The sequence below is a fragment of the Vipera berus genome, assembly GCF_964194415.1.
Source record: "Vipera berus genome assembly, chromosome: 8".
Lineage (NCBI taxonomy): Eukaryota > Metazoa > Chordata > Lepidosauria > Squamata > Viperidae > Vipera > Vipera berus.
The window spans coordinates 12,692,332-12,715,025 of NC_138211.1; the positions used below are offsets into that span (position 1 = coordinate 12,692,332).

The following is a 22,694-nucleotide window of genomic DNA, read 5'->3' on the forward strand; positions in this document are numbered from 1 at the left end:
AGAAAGAAAGAAAGAAAGAAAGAAAGAAAGAAAGAAAGAAAGAAAGAAAGAAAGGAAGGAAGGAAGGAAGGAAGGAAGGAAGGAAGGAAGGAAGGAAGGAAGGAAGGAAGGAAGGAAAGAAAGAAAGAAAGAAAGAAAGAAAGAAAGAAAGAAAGAAAGAAAGAAAGAAAGAAAGAAAGAAAGCAGGCTTCCTCATGGCAATGCAACAATGCATTTCATACCCAGCAGAAATGCTATCTTTCCCCAGAGCCTGGCAGTGGCCAAGATCCATGTTGGGTACCCCTGCTGTGTCATTCTCAGCTTCATTTGTTTTCCATTCATAGGATCACCTGAAACGAACACCTCCATTCCACTGCTTAGCAGAACCAGCCTAATTCTTTTTCTTGACAATTAAAAAAAAAACTTCAGATATAAAAAAATCTTTGAGATAAGCACACTGTGCAAATATTCCATTTTATCTGACGGTGGAAGAACATTACCTAATAGCTACAGCAAAAGCTGTAGAAGAAACAGCTTCTGTTCGTAGTGAAGTAAAGGAATACACCTCTAACGGTGCCATCCAATGGCGCTGTGGATAATTTCCTGTTCACCATTTATACTGTGATTTTTCTCTCTCTCCCTACCTCTGTCTATACATACAGGTAGTCCTTGATGTACAAACAATTGTTTACATTCGAAGTTACAACAGCCTTGAGAAAAGTGACTTATGATCATTTTTATCATCATTATGATTTTCACACTTATGACTTGCAGCATCCCTGTGGCCATGGGATCAAACTTCAGATGCTTGGCAACTGGCATATATGACCATTGCCGAGTCCCAAGGTCATGTGATCCTCTTTTGTGACGTCTTGACAAGCACGGTCAATGGGGAAGCCAGACTGATTCTAACCGTGTTGCTAACTTAACAACTGCAGTGATTCAACTAACAGCTGTGTTAAGAAAGGTCTTAATATAGGGTAAAACTCACTTAACAACTGTCTTGCTTAGCAACAGAAATTTTGGGCTCAATTATGGTCATACATTGAAGAGTACCTTTACTATTTACCTCCCTATTTAAATCTATATCTTTCTATCTATTTGTATCACACACTCTCTTTCTCTATCTATCATCTATCTGTCCGTCCATCCATCTATCTATCTATCCATCCATCCATCCATCCATCCATCCACCCACCCATCCATCCATCTATCTATTCTATCATTTCAATTATCTAGATTAACATAAACATGAGCATGGGTGAAGGAAACGACGGAGGATGGGAAAATCTTAAAAAATATCTTAAATCATGTACAGGCATCAGAAGAAAAATATGACGTGTACTTTTTTCTGTAAAAAAATAGTCCATAATGTCTGCCATACAGAAAGTTAAATTAAGATATGAAGGTTAAGAAAGGTAGACAGTTCCAATTCTCAAATGTTGAATCCAGCATTTTACTTTTGGAGGGGGGAAACAAATTTAAGGCTATGCCTGCTTTCCAGACAGTGAGCTCCATAAAGTACATTAGGACTTTCATATAAATAAACACACACTATTAATAAGCTTTTTAAAGTTAGAAGGTTCTTCTGTTTTTCTCTCTTTTTAAAAAAACAAAAAAACGATAAAGACAATTAAAAATGTGCCTTTTAAACGCAATGCTTCTCAGTTGCTGACAGACCAGTTTTTGAGTTGTTTTGACATACTGCCACCCTGCTGTTCCCATTCAGTTGTTATTTTAAACTTTGCAATGGTAGATAAAGTCTCTTTGTTTCATATCAAAAACTTTGCCAAAACTGGAGGGGGGGGTAGGTTGTCATGAATGTGATGTAGGATTCAGAGTTTAACTCTCTTGAATAGTTCTAGAAGGGGAAAAGTCTAGCAGGAAATGTTGGGTTTACACTGAAGATAATAGTAATTAAATCAGAATATTTTCCATCTCAGAAGTTTAGACTTGGTTATACAGAACCCCAAAAGAAGCTTCTGCCTATCTAAGGTTTAACCCAGGGGTAGGAATCCAGATGTGTGTGTGTGTGGGGGGGGGGAAATTGCACAAACTGTCACCAGATTTGTATCTAAAGAAGATAGTGGAAGGTAAGATTCAAGTATTGAATCTCCAGGCCAGAAGTTTGGGAACTTTATCCTTCCTCCCCTTTTAACAGTCTTAGGCTGTGCTACTAGAACTGAGCTGTTTGGGGGAAATAGTTCTAACAAGAAGCATCAGAGAGGGGAAGTTAAGGATTTAAAGCTAATATCCTTTCATCGCAGCATTTTCTGGCCAGATGCTGTGGTTTTGTTTACAGTAACACGATTCAGACAGTGACCTCCTGGGACCGATGATCAGATGCAGGCTATCTCTGAAAAGACCCTCCGTTCCCACCTTTCACACAAAAAAAACAGAGGGTCAGTGATACAGCCAACCTTGTACAAAATACTGCACAGGTAGTCCTCAACCTTACCACCACCACTGACCTTCCTTGCCACGGTTGCTAAGTGAATCGCTGCAGTTGTTAAGTTAACAACATGGGTTGTTATTGGGTGAATCCGGCTTCCCCATTGTCCTTCCTGGTCAGGAGGTCGCAAAAGGTGATCACATGACCCTGGGGCACAGCAACCATCACAAATACGAGTCAGTTTCCAAGAGTCTGAATTTTGATTCTATGAACATGGGGATGTTGCAACGGTCGTAAGTGTGAAAGATGGTCCTAAGTCACTTTTTTTCAGCGTGGCTGTAACTTTGAACAGTCACTAAATGAACTTTTGTAAGTCGGGGACCACCTGTATTGAAATCTCAACTCCATTTTGTAAGTTTCTGAGACAGGGACTTTTCTCCCCTTTTTTAACGTCATTCTCTATATGCTTTATAACAAGACTGGATTGTCTTCTTGATGAGGAAAGGATTATACTGAAGGGTGGGGAAGTCAAGGAACTTTCAGATTTTGCAGAGGTGATACTATGATGAAATGCAAGATACTCTCAGGGACTCTTCAGTTGCCATGTAATCAACTTATTACAAGAACAGAACCTTCCATCCATTAAAAAAAATGCTTTAATGTTTTGTTTTTTTCCTGTGGAGATTCTCAGCCATCCAGATCATGGTTGTCCCAAATGTGCTTTTTCAAGAAGCAACTGGAGTTTTCTTTGTTTTTCCTTCCTCATCCAAGAAGCCTCCTCAGTTCTGACTGAAGTTCTTGAGGTCTTCAGTCAGAACTGAAGAAGCTTCTTGGGTGAGAAGTGAAAAAAAACACAAAGACAGTGCAGTTGCCTTTTCAAAAAGCACCTTTGGGGCTTTTTCGTTTTTGTTTGTTTGTTTTGGAAAAGCTAAAACCCGAAAGACGGCAAAATAATGGCAACAAACAGAAATAATTTTTTCAACGTCGCATTATTTTAAACGCTGGGCTGTGGGAGTTTACTGAAGGCCCGAAATCTATCACTCCCACTTTTTGCTACCTATTTAAAAGTACAGGAGACTCATAAAGGGAAACAAAAATGCAAATAGGGAACTATGATATGGATCCATATCTAAGTAAAGGTAAAGGTTCCCCCGCACATGCGTGCTAGTAATTTCCAACTGTAGGGGCCAGTGCTCATCTCCGTTTCAAAGCCGAAGAGCCAGCGCTTGTCCGAGGATGTCTCCGTGGTCATGTGGCCGGCATGACTAGATGCCAAAGACACACAGAGCACTGTTACCTTCCAACCGTACTGGTCCCTATTTTTCTACTTGCATTTTTACGTGCTTTCGAACTGCTAGGTTGGCAGAAGCTGGGATGAGTAACAGGCGCTCACTCTGTTACGCGGCACTCGGGATTCGACCCGCCAAACTGCCAACCTTCTGATCGACAAGCTCAGCGTCCTAACCCACTGAGCCACCGCGTCCCATCTATATGTGCCTAAATACATAGATACAGAAAGTGTGGGTCACTGCAGTTACCTGACTTTATTGCTTCCTAAAAAAGGAGAGAGAAAAAAAATAGATTTTTCTCAGTTTTACTCTAATTAGTACCCTGTCATGTTTCATCAAATTCAGATTGGCAAACCTAGGTACTGAACTAAATAATCTTTGGCATAAACTATAGTAATTTAATTTGATAATTTAATGTGATACTGGAATTCGAATGTACAGTAGAAACATACAATTAACTAATGTTTTGTAATAGCACCCTGCCAAGATGAGAGATTTCAGGTAGAGGGGATGTATATTGTTTGGGAGTAAAAATATTGACATAAGAAAAATGTAACCAGCTACGAGGGGCTGCTTATTAAAACTCAATACATCTTCTTACTGAAATTCTCATCTACTCTCTTCCGGATTTTTGAATTGCTTTCTGACATACTTTCCTATTCCACGTGGATTTGTTTGCCTACCTGTCCCTCTGTTATCCAGCCTGATTAACAGGAGCTCTCCGGAACCAACAATGGGACTGTCCCAGTATTTCTTACTTGAGAATTTTCAATGAGAGGGGCAGCGAACTAAGATCCTCTGTATTCAAAGGAGGTTTCTTTTCAATATGATACATCTTGGGGGGGGGGAAACAACAAGCACACATAAGTCTCATATTTATCCTAATGCTGTCTGTTTGGAATGTTCTCTTGATTATCAGGCAGAGAAAGTTCTCTTATATTCAGTGGTACTTTCAATCATTTCAGCTTGTAGGTGAAGCTGAAAATCTCTACGTTCTCCCGTAACTCCATAGTTGAGGTTCTGGGAAGCTCTGTATCCACAGTTGCTTCAAACTGACTTCTAGGGTGAGAAAATGTTCTTTCTTCCTACTATGGTCATTGGGGAAATGATCAGAAGCCTTTGAAATGGCTTTGATGACACATCAGCAAGGAAGGGCTGAGTCCTCTGCTTCCTCATTTCCCAAACATTATTTTTAATAAAGTGTAGAGCAGCATTAATCCATGAAATAAACCTTGCCGAGATGATAGATTTTTCTTTTCTGATGCCAAACCAAACTATGTTGCTCCCCGAGGCAAATTCCATTCCATATACTCAAGTTGTTGGCAGTTGATCGTTCAACATTGGCAAAGAGATAAGGTCTTCTACTATATCTGCTTATTTTCTGGGACAGGGCAAAACTTATGCTATGGCACATACAGATCCCTCCTATTTGAAAATGAGCAGGTCTGAAGGCTTGGAAATAACGCCCAAATTGCTGCGTTATTATCCAAGGCATCTGGTCTCTCTGACATTAGGGCTGGTAGAGTTCTCTTTGGTAGTTGTAATCTGTTCTTGTGTCTGAGCTATTTTATCATTCGATGGTTAAAAGCCATTTCTGAAAATGTTCTTTCAGAAATGGTAATGTTTTTGGTTTGTGTTTCAAGAGAGATCTTGTTTGGGGAATTCTTGCTTCTGGACCCCTGCTATAGCAAAGTGCTAGGAAAATGGGACTCTTGAAGAATGTCTGAGAGCTCATTGTTACAAGTCAATGGGAATGGCATAGCAGATTTACTGATCTGAAGATGGTGAAGATACTTTTGGGTGGGCATTTTTTAGCAATTACCTCTCAAATTGTCTTTTGATTTTTTTTAAAAAAAAGTATATAGAAAGCTAGAGAAATGTTCACAATTGTATAGAAAGGAAAAAAAGAAGAGATTAAGAGAGGGAGAATACTAGTAGTTTATTTTACATTCTTTTTTCTTTGGATGATAAAGAATATTTTCTTAGCCATTAATCAAGGGGCAGGATGAGGCAGCTATTGACCAGTTTGAAATGATAGAAAATCCTAGGTGTCTGATATTCTTTGGTTAAAATATTCAGGAATATCTACAAAATGGGTTGCCATAAACTGCAAGGACTTCTTAGGTGTTAAGACACACCTGATGGGGATGTGAGATGAAGGCAATGGCTAGGAAGGACAATACTTTGGCTTAGGATTCTCTGTAAATTCTAAGGTGTTAAATATATGGATATGACCAAAATCATAGTATGGTAATGTCTCAATAGGGACGCAGTGGCTCAGTGGGTTAGGATGCTGAGCCTGTCGATCAGATGGTCGGCAGTTTGGCGGGTCGAATCCCAAGTACCGCGTACTAGAGTGAGTGCCTGTTACTCGTCCCAGCTTCTGCCAACCTAGCAGTTTGAAAGCACATAAAAATGCAAGTAGAAAAATAGGGACCACTCCGGTGGGAAGGTAACAGTGTTCCGTGCGCCTTTAGCCGGCCACATGACCACCGAGACGTCCTCAGACAAGCGCTGGCTCTTTGGCTTTGTAACAGAGATGAGCACTGGCCCCTACAGTTGGAAATTACTAGGACGCATGTGCGGGGGAACCTTTACCTTTACCTAATGTCTCAATACAGAAAAAAGTAAAAAAAAATTTGGCTCAGTCTCAAATATATGCCAAAGATTCAGAAGGACTGGACATCTAAAGAGCCTCCAAACTCAAACATACAAAAGACAAAGGACAAATTGGAATGGTTTCTTGAAAAAGGAATATAGAAAGTTTGATGGCCTATGTGCGGGTTTTAGTTCTGTAATTAAATTTCACCTCTCATATCTTGCAAGGCCCATATCTTTCTTCAGAGCTATTTGTGTCAAGAATAAAGCTGGTTTAAAACAGTCAAAGCAACCTGAAGGATTCTTAATTAGTCTGACACAATCGTGGACATTTCAAAATTTTTCCACAAGAGAAGGATTCTTAATTCACAATAAATTAAAGGACACTAGTGAATAAAAGTAACCAAAGGGAACTAAAGTTGCTGAATTCCATGAATTACGTTTGGAAAACTCATATTTAATTACATGTTTGAAATCAACCTTTTCCTGTTTTTCAAAAGACTTCCCAAGACAAAAATTCTTGAAAAACCACACACCCCAAATATGTCAGTAAATACAAAATGTATGTTAAATGCACACAAATGTCAAGCAGTCCTTCTCTTCTCCATAATGGGGGGAGGAGCCTAAACCAATATTAACTCACCCCAGAATACTACCCTCAACGTTGCTGTTTTGTCCTATTCTCCTTCAATCAAATTGTGGTTGATTATCTGATATTTTAACAAGATGAAAGCAAAAATCAATGAAATGGCTTAAGAGGTGCTATATTAAAGGCTTAAAGTGATCACAGTTAATACATAATTGCAGATCTCAGCAGGTAGCAATGGGTGATCAACTGTATCTGGATTTGATATGGTCAGCCCTGCTTAGTTTTTGGATAAAAGTTTATTTTTGGCTTAGATTAACTCAGGAAATGATAGGTAGGTAGATATATAGGGAGGGAGGGAAAAAGGTAGGCAGGGAGAGAGGGAGAAAGATGAGAGAAAGACTGGGCAGAGGCAGACAGACAGGTTTCCCAAAAAGCAATAGCAAATTATGTGTTTTGTTGCCAAGATAACAGCACAGATGTGTCCATCTAAGGCATCAAGGGTCAATTCTGACTTGAAAGAAATTTGACTTAAGTACGGTAGTTTAGATCCTCTTTCTCAGATGCTGATAATTTCACTGTCTTTAGGAGCCTCTTATAGCATGTGTTAAATCCTTTCATCTCTTCAGGCTGTTTTTACAATTTGCTGAGTGGCTGCTATAGGTTCATTGACATATAAACTGGATTAACGGCTACATAAAAGTTCTCCCTGGATTGCATTTGTCTATGTGGATACTCCAGTATCTATTTTTAATTCCTTTAGCTTTTGACAAAACAATCCCACCAACATGTTTAATACTGCCCAAATTCCTGCTTAGACAGCCAGTTCTACTTTTAATCCAATTTATTACCACCTTGGCAGTATGACCTTGCTTTTGTCATTAACATATTGGAGAGAGAACTAATTACTGCAATTTTTTTAAAGGATTTAAGTTAAGAAGTAAGGAATTTCCCTCTCCCCCCCCACCACCCCATTTTCAAGGCTTAGGTGCAGGGCAGTGTGTGCTTTGTGACAAAAAACAACAATTAGTAGAGATGATTAAGCCAATCAAATGTGCAATTTTTCCTCCCTTTTTCATAAAGTTAGTTGTTCCTTTGTGTTAAAATAATTGTGATTGTCCCTTTTTCCCCAATGTCGTTCTGTGATGGAGATGGGTGGTCTCTGAATATGATAAATAAATAAAAACAGGACGTTTTGAGGCAAAGTTGAAGGTTCCTATTTACAGCATCAGGCCCAAAGATGTGAATATAAGGAGAGTGAGAATTTCTGCAAAAAAATATACTGTATTAAGGCTGGAATATTTAGGATGTGATCCTATTGTCTTTGGGAGGGTCCTGGAAGACTTTGAGGGGTGCAATGGCTCAGGGGTTAAAGATGCTGGAAAGCTGACAGCCCTGGTTCGAGATCCAAGCACTGCATGACAGGGTGAGCTCCCATTCCTTGCCCCAACTCCTGCCCATCCCGCAGTTCAAAAGCATGCAAATGCAAGTAGATAAATAGGTACCACTTTGGTGGGAAGGTAACATCATTCTGTGTGCCTTCAGCATAGTCATGCTGGCCACATGGTCACAGAAGCATCTTTGGACAATACTGGCTCCCTCAGCTAAGAAACCGAGATGAGCACCACCCACTACAGTCAGACATGCTTGCAGGCCAGATCCAGCCCATGGTGTATTCAGATCTGGCCTGCAAGCAGACTAGGAGGAGGAGGTGATTGAGTAGTTACCTCCTCGCTTCTTCGGGTGTCTTGTCAGTGGCAACAGTGCTAGCAGAGGATGGGCAGCAGGAGCGTCTCCAACGTGTGGTGCTGTGTGTCAGCGATAACCACAAGAGTGGGTGGGCACGGCTAAAGCAGACTCTGCCTGACAAGGGAAGGGAAGGGAGGGAAGGAAAGAGAAAGAGAAAGGACAGAAGGCGCTCAGGTCATTTGTTTCTTTAGTTCTCACCCCTCCCTGCCTCACCTCGCCTTTCCGTCCTCCTCTTCCTTCAGCTGTGTTGCACAAGTAACCGCTCACCTTGCAAAGTTTTCCCCAAAGCCAATGTGAGGAAACGTGAGACAGGGGGCTTGTGTGCACTGGGCCTGGGCCAAAGCTAGTCAAGAATCCTGAGCCACGCGCTGCTGAAGTGTCTTATTTAATCTTACAAGCAACTGGCTCTTTGAGGACAACCATGATGTGGATGCGGCCCTCAATGAAATTGAGTTTGACACCCCTGTTTTAAGAGGACTTTAGGTGTTGTAAATCTCCCTTTCAGGATAAAACAGAGATTCAGTCTTACAAAGCTGCTTCAAACTGCCCCAGAAATGGCTACGTTTCTCCCTTCCTGACAACTTTGCTGATTTTAGTAAAAAGCAAACGGGATGTTCTTAAGGTAGATCGGCAAAGATAGTGGATTTTCCACGTTGGTAACTTTCCAATTCCTGATGCACCATCAGAATGCATGGAAATAAACTGTAGGGCAGTGGTTTTCAAGCTTTTCTTCACCACAGACCCCCTTTAACTACCTTTAGTGGCCACAGACCATGGCCACAGACACCCCAAGACTTAACTGAAGATTTAAATCACAACAAGCCTTCGTTTATCCCCTGTGATGACATTGTGCCCCCACCCCACCCCACCCCAGTCCATTGACCACAGGTTGAGAACCACTGTTGTAGGATAAATGGTTTGTCATTGCAGCCAGGGGAAGAAGAGAATATTCCTAGGATTTTCTTAGGAGAAATACATTGGGGGGAGGAAGATTGAAATATGCATGTTTGTTGCTACTGCCTATCATGTTGCAGTAGCTTAAAGCACTGTAAACTAATTATCCAAACTGGTATTGGATATATAAAGCCTTTGCACCATCTCTGAAAAAGCAGTAAAGAGGGTCCCACGCAAATTGACCAGAAGCTGTGAAATCTATGTTTCTCTAAACTACGTCTGTTTTACAGGTATGCAATGATCAATCTCTTTACTTCCTGTTTTGTGCAAGGATTGGGGGAGAGGGAAAACTAAGAAGCCTTGCACTTAACCTTGTGAATTTATTTCCATTCACATAAACATCTTACCAACGAAATATGCCTTTCCAATTTTAAAGCCGCAACATCAGAGAAAACCCTAATCTATAGAATAGCTGAATTCTGTTCAGCACATTAATTAAGAAGTGAATTAAACTGGGTTATTAAGGGAAAAGAAAAAAAAAGAAAAAGAAAAACAGCCTGGACAAAATGAATCCCATTTGTAATTCTGCAAACCTTCCAAGATAATGAAGTTCTGGAGCTGAACTGAAGGCCAAAGAAATGTCTCTTTGTTTGCGTTAAATAATGTTTAAGAAGCATTTGTTGGCAGACTCAGAACCTCTTATATTTATGCCTGATTTTCTTTGTTTCTTTTCTCTCCCCTCCTTCCCTCTTCCACTATATCAAAAGTTAATCCACAGGGATTCAGTGAAGATTCAATTGGAGTTCAATCACGCGTTTTTTCCAAACGGATCTCTGTCATCACCGAGCTTAGTAAGTTTTTTCTTTAGGAACAAATTTCACGAAGCAATATGCCTGATGCATTATTTATTTACTGCCAGCTCTCTTTAGAATCTGCAGATAGAAAGTGACAGCATGCCGTGTCCAAAGAACAATAAAAGGGTTGACTTAAATGTTAATTCAGCAACTTTAAAGACGTCTGGATGGCTTATCGGGAGAATAAATATAATGAAGTGTTACAAAGACTCAGCAGGAAGCTAAACAAAAGTTTTCCATCTGGAGAGGTTTTCTCCCACTCCTGCCTAAGGGTGGCTACACCCAGAATGGTGATTTTTTTTTAAATTCGTGTAGTTATGATGGACAGAACATAGAATAATGGAGTTGGAAGAGAACTTGGAGGTCTTCTAGTCCAACCCCCTACTTGAGCAGGAGACTCGATAACCATTTCAGATAAATGGTGGTCCAGTCTCTTTTTGAAAGCAGCCACAGCCCCTGAAGGCAACTTCTGTTGGATGATTGCTCTCACTGTCAGGAAATTTCTCCTCAGTTCTAGGTTGCTTCTCTCCTTCGTTAGTTTCCATTCATTGTTTCTCGTCTTGCCTTTCTGCGGTTTGAAAAATAGTCTGACCCCCTTCTCTCTATATAGAATAGAAGATGAGGTATATTCTATACTTCTATTGCCCTCTCTCCTTTTTTTAATGGCTTAAATCATTGTTGATTTGTAGATAAATCCCTGCAGTTTTCTTGGCAAGATTTTTCAGAAGTCGTTTACCCTTGCCTTCTTCCCAGACTTAGGCTTTGTGCCTAAGGTGGGACTAGAACTCACGTCTCCTGGCTTCTTGCCTGATGCCTTAACCACTATGCCATTCTGGCAAATCTGGATATCTGGACCTAAAAGCTGTTGTCTGTTTAGGGACAATGGAGGATCGGAGGCTTATTTCTTTCCTGTCATTGCAGAAATGCCCTGTACACTCAAAGCATGCAAGGTCACTGCAGAGGCTATGCAGCTGTTTTGCAGCACTTCCTACTGTGATTGTTCGACACAGTGTTGTGATTCAGGGTCAGCCTGTGGGTTCGGCAGTTGGGTCGGACGACTCAGAGGAGGAGGAGGGGGGTGTTGAAGAGCTTGCTGAGGCGATTGATGAGAGCCCCCAGCCAGGCCCCTCTCATCTGGTCACGACGCAGACCCAGCTGTGTGAGCCTGACAGCATGGATGAAGATGACCCACAGCTGGCCCTGTTCAAGGACGCCCGACGCAGGAGGCAGTCAATCAGGAGTAAACAGAGGAAGGCAATGGGGCACCTCGGAAGGAGGCAGAGAGAAGCCAGGCCCTGAACTGTATTTAAGGGGAATGTGTGGGAGGGCTGGTTTGCTGAAGACAACCGCTTGGATAGTTCCTGTTTCTTAGCTCCTGTTTTATGGTTGGTGTCTTGTCTTGCTCTGTTTTATGTGAATAAATTTGGCAGGCTTTATTCCAGCCTCTTTCCGTTTGTAAAGGGGTTGTCCCTGCTTTTGCTGCAGGGCCGGTAGCAGGCTGGTACAGAACAACAGTGTTGTGTATCATGCAGTAAGTCCAGAAAGTATTGGTCTCCTGGTTTCTAATTTGGTGCCTTCATCACTGCACCAAACTGGTTCTGTGTATCCCAGTTTGTAACATTTAAGCGTCTGGGAAAACTGCCATGGTTTAATGGGAGAATATATCTTCACTATGCCAACTATTGACAATCCAGCCTCTTTGACTTTTCTGATAGGGCTGAGGAATACTCTGGGATGAAACCCTGCCAGTTAGTGTAAAATAATATTGAAATGCACAAAACAACATTATTAATATTAATAATTGATCTTAGTAAATTAGTGCATCATGTAACTAAATTAAAATGTACTGCTATATATATACCATACCCAAACAGTTGTGATAATACTGGCAGTGGAAATTCTTAAATTATGGGAAGAGAAATTTGGTGACTAATTTTCAGAATTCCTCCAGAGGAATGAGGAAATGAAAGAAAAAGAAAAGAAAAAGCTTTTGACAGTTCCTCAAAGTAGTGAAAACAGCATTCTGCTAAAACATTACAAACATTAAACCCACAAAATGTACTGGATGAAGTCTTTCCCCAGAATATATTGAAAATCTAGGAAAATTGGAGACCATCAAGGAAACAATTTATTTATTACTTTAACTTATATGTTCAGCCGCTTACTTGCCACTCAACCTAAGGCAACTAACAAGAACAATAAAATTAAGGACAAGAAAGTGACTCAAATATCTTTGGCTACATACGTACGTATAGTATGTATATACATACATATTGCATGTATGTGTGTATTTCCAAATACAATTTTCCTTTGAAAGCTTTCTAAAATAAATTCTTCCATTAAACCACTTTGGGAGGGGAATTTCTGCAACCAGCACAGTCCAGGGCATCGTTCAGTTTTGACCGCAATTGACCCTGGCAATTACTGTCATAAGTCTCAACAGTCATACAGTGAGTAATTATGTGACCAGACCCAATTTTGCAACTTTTTTGTGACAGTTATTAAGCAAACCCATTGTTCACTATGGGCTGTTTTTGGCTATTACCATTTGCCATTACTTTGACTCGAAGAGAACAGCAGATTCCGGCAAAACCAATGTGAATCTCATGATTATGGGGCACTGCCAATGGTCATAGATGCAAGCCAGTTTGCTGAGTCCCCAAAATGAAGTCAGGTAATGGGAGAGGAATGATGTTAGAACTTCAAAACTGGGTAGTAAGTAGCTTTTGGGGTATCTCTCATAACTTTGAAGCATGGCTAAGCTCCTGGTTAAAAGCAGAGGACTACTTGTATGCATTTTCATGCTGTAGCAATGAACCTAGTGGAGTTTTTCCCAACTTATAATTTCCATTTATGATAGGCTGATATATGCAAGCAGTTGATCTTGTGTTGTATGTTTATATTTTGATATTTTCTTCTCCTGCAGAGGTAGCTGCAAATGCACAGTTCTTTCAACAGGGCGGAATGGAAAACTCTGACACGTTGGACCATAATTTATCCAAAGGAGCACTGTTTTCAGACAGCTTTTTGGATTCTCTCTTGTGCACAGTAAGTGCCTGAAAGGTCACCCAGTTCAAATTCCTTATTAAACTGCCCTTTTCTGTAGGATGAATCAATTAGCTCCTTGGTGTTCTCCAACTTTGTCAGAAGTACAAACTGATCTTCCTTGTTCAGTCGAATTAATTTTGCTTATCTAAAAATAGCTATCTCTAGCTATTATTATTATTAATAATTATAATAATTAATTTACCATAAAGACAGAGATATTTATCCGGACATTCATGATCGCTTAACTGGTGTCCCTGAAGACACATAATGATTTTTACAAAGGGTTTGCCTTGGCATCACAAACAGCAGTGCTCAGTTGGCTTAAGATTTTAAGTTTATTTCAGAATTGTAACTTTAGGTCAAGTTTTATACACACATAAGCAGCTTCACAGTGAAGAAAGCATGCAGAGAATCAAACCCAAGAAAAAGAGTTCAAAAACAAACCACGTCAATCAAATGTCGAAGGTCTTTGCAGATAGAAATTCTAGAACAGAAATCAATCAAAGTCTTCACAGACAGGCAACAACCGCCAAGCCCAATTCTTTCATAAATATCACCACTCTCTTACTCTACTAAGCACAGGTAATCCTAATCAGGTCTTGTTTCCTTCAGCAAGTTACTCCTAACTCACCCTGTCAGGTTCAGTTGTTTCTAAACATAGGTAAATATTCTTATTTCTGTTTCAGTATTGATGAGAGTTGGATAGATGAAGCTTAAGGTCTAAATCAAGGACTGTTAGGTCTAGAAGTGAAACTGTAGGCCTGGTTATTGGCTCAGCGTCAACATCTTCTTCAGAGTATGTCTTCCCTGGTCTTTCTCATCTAAAGAGCATTGTCAAGACAGGTTATGCCATGACAGAGGTTCCAGGGCATTCCTTGACTTCTAAATTGACTCCGAATTAGGTAACGTAAGTGTCAACACTGCCTTCTGAGCTGGAGAACATATGAGTTCTGAGCTGTCACCGAGTTAAGAATTGCCAACTGCCTGGGGACTCAGGTCAAAGAACACAGAATATGGTGCTTAGGTAGAGTCCAAGTATCTACCGAAGAGAATAAACAGGCTTTCCAACCCAATCAATTTGTTCTATGGAGATTCTCAGTCATCCAGGTCATGGTTGTCCCAAAGTGCTTTGCCAAAAGTCAACTGGACTTTCTTGGTTTTTCCTTGAAAATATTTTTTTTTCATCCAAGAAGCTTCTTCAGTTCTAATTGCATGATGGGGAAATGGACTATAAATCCCCAAACTCAGAGAACTAACGACCAGATGACTGCAAAGAATTATAAACCCTCCCATTTCCTACCATGCAGTTAGAACTGAAGAAGCTTCTTGGAGGAGAAGTGAAACTTTTTCAAGGAAAAAAACAAGAAAGTCCTGTTGCCTTTTGGAAAAGCACCTTTGCATCAATCCTTGATTGTTGTCTTTCCAGTCTTGGACTAGAAAGACTGGAATGATCACAGTGACCACAAATGATTATTAACAGGGTGTGTTTTGCTAAATCCATCAGAGGTACATCTATTGTCAACAGTTTTTCACTAGTGAAATCTACATTATGGGTTAAACTGTCATTGGACTTGAGACTGGTCCCTTTCTTGATACAATTTAGGAAGACTCTCGGAACATATTTCTTCACTTAGCCCATGCAAAGTTTACGCTATGGATTTTATCACAGCATTATTAGATACCCAGAGCCCCCAGAAATGGGTAGTGTATAATTTTGCTAGGCTTTCGCTAGAAATGTAAATGAAATCTGTTAAATTTCTTTTCAGGAGAAAGGGCATCAGCTGCCAAAATTCTGTCAGGGAATAGACAGAAATGAAATCACAGAATCACTAGCATTTTTCTCTCAATATGTCTCAGCTCAAAACATTCAAACAAAAATGGGTATATTTAAGGGAGTTGCATGCAAAAAAAAATCTAACTAGATCCTTACAAAGCAAAACAATATTCAAAATAGCTCCATGTGAAATGTATATGGTAGGGAAAGTTACATATGGCAACAATGATATTTTTTAGAAACTTTAATAATAATAATAATAATAATAATAATAATAATAATAATAATAATAATAATAATAATAATAATAATAATAATAATAATAATAATAATAATAATAATGATAATGATAATAATAATAATAATAATAATAATAATAATAATAATAATAAGAAGAAGAAGAAGAAGAAGAAGAAGAAGAAGAAGAAGAAGAAGAAGAAGAAGAAGAAGAAGAAGAAGAAGAAGAAGAAGAAGAAGAAGAAGAAGTTGGTAGGGACCTTGGAGGTCATCTAGTCCAATCCCCTGCTCAGGCAGGAAGCCCTATACTATTTCAGGCAAATGGCTGTCCAGTCTCTTCTTAAAAACCTCCAGTGTTGGAGCATTCATCACCTCTGGAGGCAGGTTGTTCCACTGGTTAATTGTTCTAACTGTCAGGAAGTTTCTCCTTAGTTCTAGGTTGCTTCTCTCCTTGACTAGATTCCATCCATTGCTTCTTGTCCTGCCTTCAGGCGCTTTGGAGAATCACTTGACTCCCTCTTCTTTGGGGCAGCCCCTGAGATATTGGAACACTGCTATCATGTCACCCCTCACTCTTCTCTTCATTAAACTACACATACCCAATTCCAGCAACCGTTCCCGATATGTTTTAGCCTCCAGTCCCCCAATCATCTTTGTTGCTCTTCTCTGTACCCTTTCTAGAGTCTCGACATCTTTTTTACATCGTGGTGACCAAAACTGGATGCAGTATTCCAGGTGTGGCCTTACCAAAGCATTGTAAAGTGGTATTAGTACCACTGATGGATGGATATCTATTGGTAAAACACACTACCTAACTGTCGTTTAAATAGGTTATTTACACTGGATTTTACAAGGCATTGTTGAGCATTGCTAAAATATAATTCAAAGAGAATGTTGATGTACTTATGATATACTGGCATGATGGCTATTATTACAGTGTTTTAATTAGTAAATAGCTCTTCCTCTTCCCCAACATAATATGATTTTAAGAGTGCAGTTCTTGATGTTCTAATGAAGCCTTCTTTGGGATTATATTAAAGTAATGATGCCCAATTTTTTGGTCAGGGGCTACAACTTACTCTATCACTTTGCAAAAAATGTATGCACGCAGGAAAAAATGAATTTGATTAAATTTAATTTGATTTAATCTAGCCTAGTCAAGAGAAAGATGAGGGGTGATATGATAGCTGACTTCCAATACTAGAGGAACTGTCATGGAGAAGAATGGCTCAGCCTATCTCCAGAGCACCTGAGGGCAGGATAAGAAATAAATGATGGAAACTTGTCAGAGAAAGATCCAACCTAGAACTAAGTAGAAAGTGAGAACAATTAATCAAGTGAACAGCTTGCCTCCTGAATTGGTGGGTGCTACATCACTGGAGGTTTTCAAGAAAACATTGTACAACCCGTTTGTCCAGGATAATTTAAGCTTTCCTGTCTTGAACGGGACCTCCAAAGTCCCTTCTATTATTCAAATTTAATTAATTTGAATGATATGATTAATCCCCATATGCTTAATAATTGTCCTCTTTGGTTGCCAAATATTAATAATAATCAGAAGCAACTTTGAAGAAGTCTGGTACAGCTGCAAGTTATGAACTTTGAATAAATAAATTGCAGGGATATTCTGATAGGAAACGATCTCTCTCTCTCTCTCTCTCTCTCTCTCTCTCTCTCTCTCTCTCTCTCTCTCTCTCTCTCTCTCTCTCTCTCTCTCTCTCTCTCTCTCTCTCTCTCTCTCTCTCTCTCTCTCTCTCTCTCTCTCTCTCTCTCTCTCTCTCTCTCTCTCTCTCTCCTTGCCTGACTTTTTATTCTGAAAACTCCAATAATGTATTTAACTCAGCAAATAAAATACAGAGGGACACAAATCCTTCTATATATTTTTTTTCCAAGTCAGAGAATGCAACAATCCTTTTGATGTTAAAAAAAGAAATATAGCTCAGCCCTATAAACCTAAGTACGTATGTAAAATGCCAATTCCTTTTGAGCATGATAAACCTGACCCAGTGCTCGGGATAATACTGGATAATTCCATCTTAAAAAATGCTGATACAGCTATTGAAATAATGGAGCACAACTCACCAAAATGGCCTATGTCTTCACAGACAAAGGCAAATATATTGTCTGCTCTGTTCTTATGCTTTCTTGTTGATTGGAACAGTAATCAAAACCTTATTACAGTGTTCTGGATATCTGCAGTTACTGTGTAATGGAACAAATATTTTGTCCAACATGTTTAATTTCTCTGGTTGATCAACCTGAAAGGCATATACTATCACCATACCCCAATCTCATATGCTCTTGGTTGTGGCTACACATGACATCCAAACCTATATTAGTCATAAAGTTTGGCTAGCGCTAACTAAAATTTGAAACCCTAGTTTCTTTGGCTTATATTAAATTGAAACTGCAAACCCATCAACTAAGCATTTGCACAGTTGAGGGTAAAGAGCTATTGCATTTCATGTTTAATAGGTGAATATGCATGTAACATCTTCATTGTGTTATGGGCTCATTCCAATCTGTAAAGTCTTTCAATTAAAGAATTGCATCTAGAATCACAAAATATGTTTGCTGGAAACTTGGGGAGAACAGTCTGTCAGATCTTTTTTTTTTTTAATTCCATTTATATCCCGCCCTTCTCCGAAGACTCAGGGCAGTTTACAAGCTTAGCAGTAGCCTTCATTCTATGTATATGCCTGCTTATTAGGGCTTTCACACACACCCCAAGCGGCATTATTACAAAGTCAGCTTATTGCCCCCAACAATCTGGGTCCTCATTTTACCTACCTCGGAAGGATGGAAGGCTGAGTCAACCTTGAGCCTGGTGGGATGCGAACCTGCACTAATTGCAGGCAGCTGGTGTTACTTAAGGAGGCATTAGCCCACTGCTCCACCAAGGCTCTGAGTAACTTTACACATCTCAGAACAAACAGGTTTTCAGGTTTTTTATTCATATTTACAAAATATAAAAATGGGATGTGAGAAAGTAAAAGTTGACATGAATTTTCTGAAGTGATTGTAGTTACCCCTTCATCCAAATTAAACTGTGTTGTATTCTCAAAACTGCTCACCAGCTTGCCCTTTTTTTTCTTAATAATTTCAAATTGGTCTGGGATTTTTAGGTTCAGCTCAGTTAGGCTTATTGTGGGTGCTAAATAGACACGGTGGCTCAGTGGGTTAGGACGCTGAGCTTGTCGATCAGAAGGTCAGCAGTTTGGCGGGTCGAATCCCGAGTGCTGCGTAACAGAGTGAGCGCCTGTTACTCGTCCAAGCTTCTGCCAACCTAGCAGTTTGAAAGCACGTAAAAATGCAAGTAGAAAAATAGGGACCACTATGGTGGGAAGGTAACAGCGTTCCGTGCGCCTTTGGCGTCTAGTCATGCCGGCCACATGACCACAGAGACATCCTCGGACAAGCGCTGGCTCTTCGGCTTTGAAACGGAGATGAACCTTTACCTTTACTTTTTTAAATAGATGAAAAATGCTTTCATCCTAAGTGGAATATGATCATAGCTGGGATATTTTCTAGTAGGGTAGGAAGCAGCTCAAATGAATTATTTGATTCTCCAAATTCAGCAAAGACTTTCAAAATAGTGGCTTGTTTAAAACAGTATAGTTCGATAAGAACAGAAGGAACCCAGTTTTAATATGCCTTATTTGACTTACCACTGGGTAAGTTTAAGATAGTAACAAACCATCCTACCTTACAAGATTACTACTGTTCAGAATAAGAATGTTTCTTGAACAGTCAAGCCCCCTCCCCCCCTCTTTCATAAATGAGTGAGATAGCTATATAACTCTTCCTAAATTTTGGAGACCAGTAACTCAAACATGTTGGAAGCTGATCAAAGAGAGAAGCAACCTGGAATTAAGGAGAAACTTCCTGACAGTGAGGACAATCAACCAGTGGAACAGCTTGCCTCCAGAAATCATGGGTGCTCCATCACTGGAAGTTTTTAAAAAGAGACTGGACAATCTCCTGTCTGAAATGGTATAGGTTATCCTGCTTGAGCAGGGGGCTGGACTAGAAGACCTCCAAGGTCCCTTCCAGCTCTATTCTATTTTATTTCAATATTAATTTTTTTTAATTCTGGTCTGTGACCGCAATAAAAGATTGATTGATTGTAAGAATACAAAAAAACAGGGATGGCTACTTGCACAGAGCTCTTAGCACTTTAGAGGAACAGAAAAATATAAAAAAGAAGATTTGAAAATATGACTCTCTCTTAGGCATATATAATGCCTTGTAACAGTGTTCTCAATATGCTGAGTGACAACTTGTCAGAGAAGGAGAAGCAGAGGCAGAGGCCAGAGTCAAGAGAGGAATCAGCCTAGAGTCTTTATATTGCCACAAGCAATCCAAGTCCAGCCCCCCTTGAATTCCATTGACTTTTATCTAGCACCAATGTAGTGCTTTTAGTTGACTAGATTCTTGCATGTAGGCATGAGCAATAAATCAGTTTAACTGAAACTTGACATGAGGTCCTGATTCTTTGTGCCTGACACAACCAGACCCAAGAAACCCACAACCTGATTCTGCGAATACACTTTAAAAAAAGAAGTGCATATCTGCAAATTTCTTTGCAGTCAAATCAGTATAAAAGGGATTGGCCAATCAGGTGAAATTTACAGCCCGGTCATTTAATTCTGAGTGAACTGAATTAAACCTTTCTCTTGTCTAATTGACACAAATGTTTTCCTTGGTTTTCTGTTATTTCTCATTGCAGACCTACCATAACTACCACGTGCTGGCTTTGCTTCAGACGCTGGTGACAGGTGGGACCAGCCCAGACCTTGAAGAATATTTGGCAGAGGGGACTACACTGATTGGCAGTAATAGCAATGTGATGCCCTGGGGAATTAGAAACAGATGTAAACTGGCTCTTTTAACACTGGTAGATGATCCAGAGTTAATGGAAAGACTTCTGGTAAGTTTTGTTAGATGCCAGCTGATTTAATTCAAGCTAAGCATTTGATAGTCTTGAGTTAGCTATAATTATGTGGCTCTGGATGACATGCTTGAACATTGCCAAGCTGGTCCTAAATAGAATATTGAAATCACAATTTGCATTTAGAACAGGGGTGTCAAGCTGCCAGCCCGCAGGCCAGAAGCGCCCACCCCATTGCCGGCAATGGCAAAACAATCCCGATACATCTCACGACATCACGTGACATCACGAGTTTGACATGTCTGATTTAGAACATTATCCTGGAGCCAGTAGACAAAGCTTCCATTAAGGTTAATGGTTAGGAGCACCTGGACACAGTAAATATGTTTGGTGTAATACAGGAGTCTTCAAACTTGGCCCTTTTATGACTTGTGGATTTCAACTCCTAGAATTCCTCAGCCAGCATGTCTGTTGTAATATGACCTGCATTTGAAAAACAGAGAAATCACCTCTGTGTTGGCTCCAGCTTTTCAATTGTTCTTAGGCAAGATATCTTCAGGGGGTCTCCACATTACTTATCTGAGTATCATAATTGTCAATACTTGAGAAAAACAGCTGGCAAGTGAACAGCTGCTTTTACAGCTGATCAATGGCAGTGGTCCAGGCAAGAATGCACTGTTAATCTGCTCAAAAGGAAAAGGTACCTTTCTAATATTTTTTTAAAGTCCATTGTCCGATGAATGATTTGAATTGAGAAATGTACACTCTAGGACAGTGTAAGCAGCTCCCATATGTGTTATGACACTTCCATTGTGATGGGAACTTCACTGATGGAATAATTTTGTAAGTGTGAAGTGTGAACTAATCAGATTATGACTCTAAAGATGGATACATTATCCTCTCTTCCTTGATATTTCTATGGATTCATTCCACTCAGCATTCCACGTCTGAATTCTTTGCATAAAAGATTTGCTAGAAACTGCCAGTTCTATTATTTCTGATTTTTTTCAATTTTTTTCCTAGGCCAGTTGTAAGTTCTGCTCAGCCCCATATTGATGAATCCAACAAAAAAACCTGTTTGTTTTATAACACTCCTTCATACCTTCACAATACCTTTTTTAAAAAAACAAAAATACCACATTGGCAATATCTACAGAAACCTGGAAAGAGCTGATGAAAATTATTTTTAGCTTGCTATTTTCCCAAGAAGTGATGTGGGAAACCTGCCTTTTTTTGAACTGTGATCTTCTACTTCTAGTTTATGGGTCTTCAGTTAATCAAGGATGGTTGATATAGAATCAAAAGTGTTGTCTTGTTTTGCAGCTCTTCTTTGGTGATGTGTTCACTAAAGCCCTTGATATGTATGGAATTCTTTGCTTCGGTATCTATCGCCTGAAAGCCGATCCCAATCCATATGAAATCAGGAAAGTATAGTAAAATTGATTTTTTCTCATAAAGTTTTAGCTATCTGCCTGCATGTACATCAGCAAGAAAATATTGGCATGTTTAATAATATTTCAAAAACTATATGGCATTTGTATTTTAAAAAGTAGCTTAGGAAATGTATAATACCATGAACAATCATCATTAAAGGACAGAATTCGGGAGTAGTAATGAAGTAATGAGCTTTCTTTTGTCATATGAAATTTATTGTTCTCTGTTTAATCCTCTTTTAAACCCATTTCATCCAGCGCATCTTGTACTAGCAAATTATGCAGTTATAATTAATATATGGAGTTGCTGTCATGAGATGCGGTTGTGACTGCTGGCTCAATTGGTTTTAAAAGCCAGTGAGATAAATTCACAGATAATGAGTCTCAGTGACTTTTAGCTGTGACAGTGATGTGCAAGTCTCCAAGATGAATATCTCTTGCTTGGGAGGAACAGGAAGCCATTGTCTTTATGTCCTGATTGTCATCTTTTGTTGAAGATACTGTAGTTGTGATCTTTTGTTGAAGATACTCTAGTTGGCTACTAAGACCAATAAGATGGTGGACTATATAACAGTATAGATCAGTGGTTCTCAACCTTTTCTTTACCATGGACCCCCTTTAAATATTTTTTTTGGCCACAGACTACCAAGATTTAAGATTTAAATCATAGCATTTCTTCAAAGCTTTGTGGACCCCTGCGGTCAATGGACCACAGCTTGAGAACCACTTCTAAAGATATCTAATATCCAAAAATAGATCAGATTTTTCACCTACAGGGCTTCCTGGCGATAGTATCTTTCAGATCTGCCGGGACTTTAGCATCCATCATTAGAGTTGATGCACCACAGTTTTCTTGTAATCTAAGTCAGAGGATGAATCTGTAACCTCTTCTATTCTAGCACCTTCTCTTTCACAGAGAGCAAGAATTCTTATGCTATTCCATTAACCAAAGGCATCTTCCAATTCAAGA

The 22,694-nt window shown here is 39.5% G+C and overlaps 1 protein-coding gene across 1 annotated transcript in view; it reads left to right on the plus strand.

Annotated features, from left to right (window-relative positions):
• KCNU1 (potassium calcium-activated channel subfamily U member 1) overlaps window positions 1-21,725 on the plus strand; it is a gene marked incomplete at both ends in the record, with an annotated part of 69,475 nt that extends 47,750 nt beyond the window's left edge. The window contains 3 exons of the mRNA XM_081333415.1: window positions 13,268-13,389; window positions 20,130-20,330; window positions 21,615-21,725. Coding sequence (XP_081189541.1) covers window positions 13,268-13,389; window positions 20,130-20,330; window positions 21,615-21,725 — 434 coding nt within the window. The remainder of the gene's footprint in view (window positions 1-13,267; window positions 13,390-20,129; window positions 20,331-21,614) is intronic.
• Between the last annotated feature and the right edge of the window lie 969 nt (window positions 21,726-22,694).